This window comes from Olea europaea, chromosome 2, assembly GCF_002742605.1.
Source record: "Olea europaea var. sylvestris chromosome 2, O_europaea_v1, whole genome shotgun sequence".
Lineage (NCBI taxonomy): Eukaryota > Viridiplantae > Streptophyta > Magnoliopsida > Lamiales > Oleaceae > Olea > Olea europaea.
In genome coordinates, this window is record NC_036238.1 from 22,172,829 (window position 1) to 22,182,958 (window position 10,130).

The window sequence follows — 10,130 nt, forward strand, 5'->3', positions numbered from 1 at the left end:
TCCCGCCGTGCGGCGTTCGTGCGGATTTATCGCGTGCTCACTATTAATAGGCTGGCTTCCATAAGCTCACACATTCAAAAATTATCCTTCTTCTCTTTTCAATTTCCCAAAATTTGACAATTTCACAATTAAAACCTGAAATTCACTGAAAAGGAAACAATTCAGATATGTGTGGAGGTGCGATAATTCCGGAGACCGTAAAGCCGAGCCCATCGTCGCGTCGATTGATCGCCGACTTGCTCTGGGGCAGTGGAGTTGCAGATTTGAACAACAAGAAAAACTACCACTCGAACCCGTTGATATATAAGTCTGTCGTTGATGTTGACGATGATTTCGAGGCTGAATTTGAGGGGTTTAAACACTACTCCGTTGATGAAGTGGAGAACGATGGCAAGTCCTTGTGTTTCTCTGCTTCCAAACGGTCCGCCCTCCGCGGTAAAATTTAATTATATTCGTTTGTTATTTAGTTTGTGATATTTTTTTGTCAATTTTGTATGATATGGTATTTATTGAGTTCTCTGGTGTTAGTGTGTACTCTTTTTAGAAATTTATTGAGTTTTTGAAGTGAGTGTGGTTTAGTTATGAGATATTATTTTTATAGCTGATTTGTTCATTAATGTTTGGATTATTATGTGAAAATTTCTGTATTTTTTCGTTCATCGATCTGTTTGGGTTTACCTAAAAAGAAAGATGTATCTGAAATGTATTCTTGAAGGTTCTAAAGCTGTCAAATCTGCTGTGTCTGATGTGGATTCTGAAAAGCTCTTAAAGAGAAAAAGGACCGATCAGTACAAAGGGATCCGCCAACGCGCATGGGGTAAATGGGCTGCTGAGATCCGTGATCCAACGAAAGGTGCTCGGGTTTGGCTTGGAACTTTTAACACTGCTGAGGAAGCTGCAAGAGCTTATGACACGGAAGCTCGGAGGATCAGAGGTAACAAAGCTAAGGTGAATTTTCCTGAAAAAGTTGCTGCCTCTGCCACAAGACATATGTTTAAGGTGAACTCTCGTAAAGTGCTTCCAAAGGAAAACCAAGAATCAGTTCAGCCAAGTTCAACTTTCCAAGACATGTTGCATAATGACCTTCACAATTCTGTGTGTTTATTTGAAGAGAAACCACCAATGAAGCAATCTGGCTATGCTGATGTATACCCTAACACTGGTGATGTTGCTAATGTTTACTTCAGCTCTGATCAAGGAAGCAACTCTTTTGACTCTTCAGAGTTTGGCTGGGGAGAAAATTCTATGCGGAATACCCCAGAAATATCATCTGTTCTCTCTTCTGTTTTTGAAGACGACAAAGCTCAATTCATGGAGGATTTTAACCCTACAAAGAAACTGAAGTTAAGTTCTGAAGATACAGTGGCTGCTGATGATAACACTGTGAACAAGCTTTCTGAAAAGTTCTTGGCGTTTGAGTCGCAGATTAAGTTCTTCCAGATGCCATATCTTGACGGTAATTGGGATGCTGCCTCAGTTGATGCCTTCCTCAATGGAGATTCAACTCAAGATGATGGGAATGAATTGGATGTTTGGTCCTTCGATGATTTTAGTGCTATGTTTGGTGGGATTTAAAAAGCTCGGCTTCCCACTTCTTATGGCTTTCGTAAATAAGGCTACACTTTAGTATGGTTTGCTTACTGTACTAGCTTTTACCGAGTTACCTTGTTAAATATAAGTTCACATTCGACCTTGTTAACACTCTCTACTGGGAAATATGTATTAGATCTACCTTTGCACATGGTGCATGATGTAAACGTTGATTTCCTTTAACGTCGATTTCCTTTCTTGAAATCTATATTTAGCTTCTTGTTTTTTCAGTGACGGGATCAAAATGATGATGTGATGGTGTGTTTATTTTCTTTTACAACGATATGGATAAGATTCCATTATATAATTTCATGCCACCAAGCATATCTGTTATGTGTTTGTGGAAGTTATCCTTTCCCTTGTATTAAGAAATCTTAAAGCGCCATCAAACAAGAGAAAAAGGGAAATTGAGAAGAATTTGAAGCAAGAAAGGAATACTAGAAAGTTAAAAGTCACAGGAAAAACATCAAATGGAGAGCTCCTTTTAACATGATCACCAAAAAAAATTCTAAATTTTCAGTTTATTTCTCCTTCAAGAAATGCAGTATCTTTGTTTTCATTTACATTTTCTTGATAATCTTGTTGCTCGGAAATATTGCAGCAGTCGTTCTCTTAATCTTGAAGCCACGAATGCCTGTGTTTTCTCTCCAAAAAATTGATGTTGAATCTTATAAGATTGATGTAAATAACTCGGACCAAAACATATTTGTTTCATCGGTTTCATATCTGATTTTGGATGCAGAAAATCCAAACAAGGTCAGGTTAAGTTATGGCCCTTCAAGGTTTCATGTCCTTAGTGAAGGACTAGTGATAGGATTGATCCGAATCCCTCAGTTTCATCAGCCTCCGCTCAGCAAAAATGTAAGCGTGCAGATGCAGTTATCGTTTGAATGCATGAACATTAGCCATATGATCGCATCTGCAAGAAATTCATCCAAAGATAGCAATATTTTCCAGATTAAGATATCAGGTGAAATCAGAGCTCAGGTGGGGATTCTGAATATCACATTTCCAAAGCTGAAGATAGCGTTGGACTGTGAAATAAGTACATCGCATCTTTCACTTCGCGATGAAGTGTACAGCATGAGATGGATTAAGAACAATAATATGGTAAGGATTTTGAATCTTCTCATCAATTTTATAATTATTTCCGCTCTTTTTTCTCATCGATCGCTTTGTTTTGAAATTTTCAGATTTCGCTTCCTCTGAATTCCAATGCATTCTCCTACAAGTGTTCTTTGGGTATTTTGATGTAGTAAAAGAAAGAGTGATACCCGATGAGAGATATCATACTCGAACCTCTGAGTTATCGACAGATATTAAACTATTGGAAATCAAATCATATTCATATCGAATTCATATCAACACTGTCCATACTTATGTTAGCTTTCACTCAGTATAGAAACTCATGTACATCATTGTATACTGCAAGAAAAGAATATAAATGTTTTCTTCTTTCACTGCCAATGAGTAATAAATATAGGTATTACAATTTGTAGTGTATTATGGGCTCGTGTGGCAGAAATTCTACTTTTGCTTTTGCTTTTTGTAGAAGAGCAAGACAAAGTATTTTTAAAAAATTACCTAAACATGTTCATTAGTAACTTTTTAGTTTCAGAATCAGTTTGTGACTTTTCAAAAGCGCCATCAAACAAGCCCTATATGGCTTCGCAAATTCCTTCTCTTGAAATTTGACGTCTGAGTATTGAGCTTGAGGTTGGGTTTTCTCATGCTCCTATGTTGTTCTTGTTCATATTTGCATGAAAAAAGGCTACCCGAAATGTCCTCAAGCCCCTTCGAGGATCAAGTTAATAAGAACACAGATAAGTGCATGTAAATCAGGCTGGGGATATATATCCTCATAAATTTTTGCCTTGCACTCTAGTCCGATATGTGGAATAGGCAAGAGTAGTCTTATGGTAAGAGAATACTTGAAGGATAAAGTTTGGTGTACATAAATTTATGTAGACCCCACATCCATGTGAGTGTATGAACACCCTTATATACATAAAATTATGTACACTAAACATAACTCTTACTTGATTACTTGACTTTTCGCCAATATATTATTGATGCTATTGTATGCCCCAACTCCCTTGACCAAATGAGAGCTACGAGGTCTCAGTAGCAAATTTGCCTTGAGTTTTTGCTCATTGGGCCTTACATGTAACATCTAACATGTAATCTTCTCATGTGATTTACTTATTCGAAGAATAATTTGTTAGACAAAGTAATAGCAGAATATATATTTGATTACTTTAGAATGCTTAAAAAAATAGGGAATTAAAACTGCAGAGATATTTTAAGTGCAAAAAAGAGAATGAATAAACTAAAAATAGTATCCCCGACACATTAACCTCTTCCTATTCATCAGTATGAGTTTCAATTTCCCATTCACCCGATTATCATTTTTGACAAGAAAATATATGATTTCAAAGTTCTGATGGAGAAAAACACGAATTAACTTTGATCTTTCAAAATGAACGAAAGAATCCCTCAAAATTATTCCAAAATAGTCCCAACAAACCATCTTTTCCAACATAATTTAGATAGAAATCATGTTCTATGACCACACAACAATACTTGAAGGTATGACCAAAATGCTTAATATAGAAATAAAGAGACGACGATGCAACAAGAATAACAAGTTGGAAACGTAAGCTCCTATTTTCCCGTTTAAACTCTCGGAATATTCAAATTATGAGAGAGAGAGAGAGAGAGAGAGAGAGAGAGAGGGTGCGTGGGAGGGAGGGAGAATGTATCGAGGCCCGGCAGCCCGGGTGAGGGTTTTTGAAAAAAAAAAAATGAAAAAGAAAATTATTATAGCAATGTCCCAGCTAGGTAGCTAGCCAGCAATAAGAAAACCAAAAAGGTACTCCAAAGTCAGTGTTTGTATGCAAAATAATTAATTGTGACCGCAGATAGAGGCATCCATGCATCAACCTCAACCTCATGTCTTGCTCCCATCTCATCTAATTTTGTTTCTTTCTCTACTCCAACATCAACTTCTTATTGAATTTTTTCACATGTACCAATGAGTATGATTATATAATATATCTAGCTAAGTCAACAATTCAAATTAAAATTTAAAACCAAGCACGTGACATTTTTGAATAATGATTCAATTATAAGTTTATACAGCTAGCCTTGGAATTGGATCACTCTTATGTCAGTCAGCCATGGCTAAAGTCTTGATCTTGATTTTCTTGGCTCTCTCAATCCGAGCAAACTGCACACAGCTCATAGAGTACTGTCGAAAACCACCTGCACTGTTCGTCTTCGGCGACTCTTTCTTCGACCCGGGAAATAACAATTACATTAAAACTACAACTCTTGACCAAGCCAATTTCTGGCCTTATGGAGAAACCTACTTCAAATATCCCACCGGAAGATTTTCTGATGGCCGCTTGATTTCTGATTTTATAGGTATATATCTGATTTTTTTCTTTTTGAGCTACGAATTGTTCATTTGAACTGAATGTGAAATAAAGTGAGCTTCATGATGGCAGCTGAACATGCAAAATTGCCATTGATTCCTCCATATCTGCAGCCAAGAGATTATGACAGTTACTGTGGGGCAAACTTTGCATCAGCTGGAGCAGGGGTTTTGCCAGAAACTTTTCAAGGAGCGGTATGTGTTTTTCTGAATCTCATGCAAAAGGCAATTTTTGTTGTGCGAGTAAAGATGAAAATATTGAACAATATATGAGGATTTAGAAGGCACCTTTTAATAAGATTTATAATTTAAAATGCAATTTCAAAATCTCAATATGCAAGGTATATGATGTGTGTCTACTAAGCTCAAATGAGTTACTCTATCGGTCTAAGTCTTAGAAGAGCTATTAAATTTCAAGATTGATATTCTCAAACGAGCTATCATCTTGTGTCAGTATGTTAAAGGTAGAACCTCAAATAGATATAAGTGCATTATTCTCGTCGCTTAGAATTAATATTGAAAGCTCTATTTGACACTCATTTTCTAAAATTTGTATTTCTTGAATTCATTTTCAATTACAGATTTCATGAGACTTATAATTTTTCAATTATATATTTCATCAATTTTTATTAAAATTAATTAAAATTTTTATTTGTAATTGAATCAAAAAGTTGCTTGGTGACAGTAAACGTGCAAATGTTGACACGTTTACATGCATATAATAAGATATGACAAGAAAGAAGTGAATGAATGTGAAATCCCCACTGCAAGTTGTTAGCATTATTTGATAGGTTCATGCTATAGGTTGAAAACTAGGGCATATTTGAAAACCATAATAATTTGTTCATACTCGCATAAATAATTTTGGGACTAAACAAATGGTGCATGCTTTGCGCGGAGGAATTTTAAGTTGAATTATTAGGCAGTGTATATAATTTTTTGACCTTGTATGTCTTTTGTAAAAAAATAAAATAAAATTGCAACTTATATTTTTTTTTGAGAAAATTTAAATATATCCATCAAAATATAATTTTAATGGTCCGAATCTTTAGTTTGTACGTATGTTCGACCCCCTATTTGGTACAAATTAAAATTCAGATTTCAATTTAAGTTAACGTCAACGACTAATTTTAATCACATTTACGAGATCAACAACTTTTCAATTACACATTTCAATGACTTTTATCAAAATCTACTAAAAGTCTGAGTTTAATCCCCACAAAACAAGTGCTATAATGTTTTGTCTCAATTGACATTGATGTTTTAGCTAAAGTAGTCATGGAAGCATAATCACGTGCATTAGTAGTTTAAGTCAACTAAGTAACGCATTTGGTCAGAAGCTTTACCTTTATCTTAGGTTTAATCACACTTCTAGCTGTAGGTATAATTTTTAATTGCTTTATTCTTCCTACTTTTTTTTTTTAGTTAATAATGGGAATAAGTATAAATCAAGAACAAGCTTGAATATTTGATTGAGGTGTATATATATATATTGAACTTATTATGATTTTCTTAACGAGTTTAGAAACTTAAAGTGAAATTGTTTGTTAGGTGATTTGTGGTTGATTAGCTCCCTGTTTGAATTCCAGTCTTTTGAAAAAATACATTCTTAAATAGTATTTTGACATTATTTCAATCACATATTCTTTAATAAAATAATATTACGCGTAAATTTAAAATTTTTCTTTATTTTTTAACCACATATTTTTCATCAATACACTATTCAAAAATATATTTTTATAAAAAGAATAGGGCTCAAACAAGGGCTAAAATTCATAATAGAACTTAAAAGAAATTTTCTATTTTGTTCGCAAATTGTTCTCGATATTCTTTGCATCGATCGATATGCTGATGAGTATTCTTTGCTCTTCCCTACATCAAAACTAAGAAGATTTCACACGCCGATGGTCACATTAATATAGGTATTTGGTGTTGAATGCATTATACGTTCATGACATCTATGTAAAGATTTACACTTTGAGCTAATAATAATTGAACAATACGAATTTGCTTAATGTATTGACACTATTTATAATGTTACATCTGAGCCGTCCTAATTCTATACTAAGGGCCCATTTGGTAGGGATTTTGAGAATTGATTTTTTGACTGTTAGAAGAAAAGTGGGGTTCACATGTGAGAGAAGAAGTCAAAAATTACGGCTTGAATAGTAAAATAATGGGTCAAAAAATCAATTTTTTGGGGCAAAAAATCCCTAGCAAACGGGGCCTAATATCAAGTATGAACAATCCAGCTAGACTCGTGTTTGTGTAGAATAAACCTATCCTAACTAATTTTACAATAAGGGTCCGTTTGATTGTAAAAATGAAATTGAATTGCTAAAAAAATAAATTCCAGGGAATTGAATTGTCTAAAAATTATTTTCCTGAGAATTGTAAATTATTGTGTTTGATTGATATAATTTTTCACGTGGAAAATATTGAAATAAAAGTATTTTTTAATGTTTGTTTGACTTTGTTTTATATGAAAATTGTCAATTAAAGGGATAAAATTTACTGGTATTGGGAATGAAATTTGTTCCCATTGCCAAAAAAAAAAATCATCTATCTTTTGATGTTCGTTTGGCCTTATTTTACATTAAAAATGTCAATTAAAGGGAAATATTTTTTTTCCAATAATTTTTAGAATTTGTTTTCATTGCCAAAAAATAATAATAATAAAAAAATCGAAAAAAATAAAAAAATGCTACAGTAACCGGGAATTGCAATTCTCACATTTTTGGTGAGAATTACAATTCCTTGAATTCATGGAGATTGGCTTATGTGGCACCAAAGATGAAATTTCATTTTTAGGGAAAAATGGGGTATCAAACAAGGCTAAATTGGAAGATGGAATTTCAATTCCATTTTTCATGGAATTCCACCTCCAATCAAAGACACCCTAAGTTAATGTACACTAGGATTGTAAAAAAGATTTGTTTGAACTGTGTAGAACTTTATCTCTTATAATACATACAGTATAATTTGGTATTAGTATTTACGGTAAATGACCTACCTGAATTGATGTATCAGGACATCGATGTTTAGTAGATAATTTCTCAAGCATTTATATATATGTTTTGAAAATCAGATAATGCATAAATTGTAATAAACCAAGTACACTTTTTTCGAATGAATTAATTATACAAGACATAATTTGAAAAAGAAAATAGAATATTTTTAAAGAGTGTTGTCTAACATTTTTCATTTGTATAAAAATAGGTAATTGATCTCAGAATGCAGCTAAAATACTTCGAGAAAGAGGTAAATGCAGCTCAATTGAGAAAGAAAGTTGGGGCTTTTGATTCAAAAATGATTTTATCAAATGCTGTCTTCTTGTTTAGTATTGGGACAAATGATTATATAAGCCCCTTCGTGCTAAAAAATTCATCCATGCTGCCTTCTCATCAAGAATACATTGCCATGGTAATCGGCAACCTCACACAAGTAGTAAAAGTAAGTCGATTTCTATGTATAATTTAGTAAAATAAGTAACTTGAGTATGTTCGAGTTCGAGTTCAAGTTTATGAGGTCATGTATGCAGGCCGTGTATAAAAGAGGGGGCCGGAAATTCGGGTTTCTGAACTTAGGAGACTTGGGTTGTCTTCCCGGCCTAAGAATTTCTAAACCACAAAACGGAAGTGGGTGCTTGGAAGAGGCTTCAACCTTGGCAAAACTACACAATGAGGCACTTCAAAATGTCCTAAACAAAATGAAGAACCACTTGAAGGGTTTTAAATATTCTCTGTATGACTTCAACACCTTTCTTCGACAAATTCTCAATCACCCTTCCAGATACGGTATTACTTAACGATTATATCTTAATTTAGTGAATTTAGTTCAAATAGTCGAGCTAGCTATTTTGATACTTTATAGTTATGTCATATGATCTATGTTCGTACTTATGTAGGTTTTAAAGAAGGTGAAAAAGCGTGTTGCGGGAGTGGGCATTACAATGGAATATTTAGTTGCGGAGGAAAAAGAGGAGTGAAGGAATTTGAGCTTTGTAAAAATCCAAATGAATTCATCTTTTGGGATTCTTATCATTTGACAGAGAGTGTGTACAAAAAAATGGCACGTCAAATGTGGTATGGACCCTCTAAAGGACCTTACAACCTAACGCAATTTTTTCAATGCCTCTAAATTAATGAATGCCATTCAATTTTTCTTCTATGTTCTATATTTATGTCCAAGCATGCAGCTGCAACTATTTTATTTATTGCACAAACATTGCCTAAAATACACCATTAGGCTATCTCATTAAAGCTAAGTCACACGAGGCTATACATGGTGTTACTTGTATAAATATCAAAATTTTCAGTTTTACATTTTTACCTGGGTTAAATGTCGTGTAATTAGTGTTACATTTCATTAAATGTCAATAAACTTTAATATGTTGTATAGTCATATATTATTTTATTATTAATGAATGTTCACACACGCCTATGAAATGTTGTCTTATAATACATTACGTTTTATTAAAAAACTAATATTTTACAATTATAATATGTTGTGTTATCATGTTTTGATCTACGATTATCATCACCATCCGTGGCCACTCGATTTCTCTTAGTAATAACTCCTTCCGTTGTAAATATGAGATTCGCAATCTAAAACCTAGTATCATCATTGCCGACACCCGAAACTACAACATCCCATATGTCACCACAACTCACCACAACCATATACCACTCAATTTAGTACATCTCAATTAGATCACAAAAATTCAAATAACTTTGATGTTAGTCGCCGTCGCTAAAATAATGTCACAATCTTTCGTGAATGTTAAAAATTGTTAATACTATAATGTATTTTTATATTGTATATTAAATTAAATAGACTACTCAGTCATGTCATTACTGTAAAATTTGAAAATAAATCTTGTTTGAAAATCGATCCTAATTCATTCAATGGAGCATATTGAGAGCTCTACTCATCTTAAGTTTATGATTTGCAGTGATTATGTGTCACCTTTACCTATAAACATGGTACAGACGAATGTGACTAAATTGAATAAATTCGAGTTGAATGGCATTCTATTGCAACAAATTGAAGTTGAATTATCTAATTGAGAATTACCTAAAAGTTCAGTGACCAAACATATCCC

The 10,130-nt window shown here is 33.5% G+C and overlaps 3 protein-coding genes across 3 annotated transcripts; all 3 read left to right on the forward strand.

The window, feature by feature from the left end:
- On the forward strand, window positions 1-1,820 carry LOC111366744 (ethylene-responsive transcription factor RAP2-12-like). Its single transcript, XM_022987445.1, has 2 exons — window positions 1-435; window positions 716-1,820. Exons 1-2 carry the CDS (start codon window positions 168-170, stop codon window positions 1,573-1,575), a joined length of 1,128 nt encoding a protein of 375 aa, XP_022843213.1. The 5' UTR covers window positions 1-167; the 3' UTR covers window positions 1,576-1,820.
- A 75-nt stretch (window positions 1,821-1,895) lies between these two features.
- On the forward strand, window positions 1,896-3,091 carry LOC111366750. The gene is made up of 2 exons (XM_022987452.1): window positions 1,896-2,700; window positions 2,784-3,091. Exons 1-2 carry the CDS (start codon window positions 2,080-2,082, stop codon window positions 2,844-2,846), a joined length of 684 nt encoding a protein of 227 aa, XP_022843220.1. The 5' UTR covers window positions 1,896-2,079; the 3' UTR covers window positions 2,847-3,091.
- A 1,578-nt stretch (window positions 3,092-4,669) lies between these two features.
- Window positions 4,670-9,201, forward strand: LOC111366757 (GDSL esterase/lipase 5). The gene is made up of 5 exons (XM_022987456.1): window positions 4,670-5,016; window positions 5,100-5,221; window positions 8,246-8,479; window positions 8,568-8,823; window positions 8,934-9,201. Exons 1-5 carry the CDS (start codon window positions 4,770-4,772, stop codon window positions 9,164-9,166), a joined length of 1,092 nt encoding a protein of 363 aa, XP_022843224.1. The 5' UTR covers window positions 4,670-4,769; the 3' UTR covers window positions 9,167-9,201.
- Window positions 9,202-10,130: the final 929 nt, after the last annotated feature.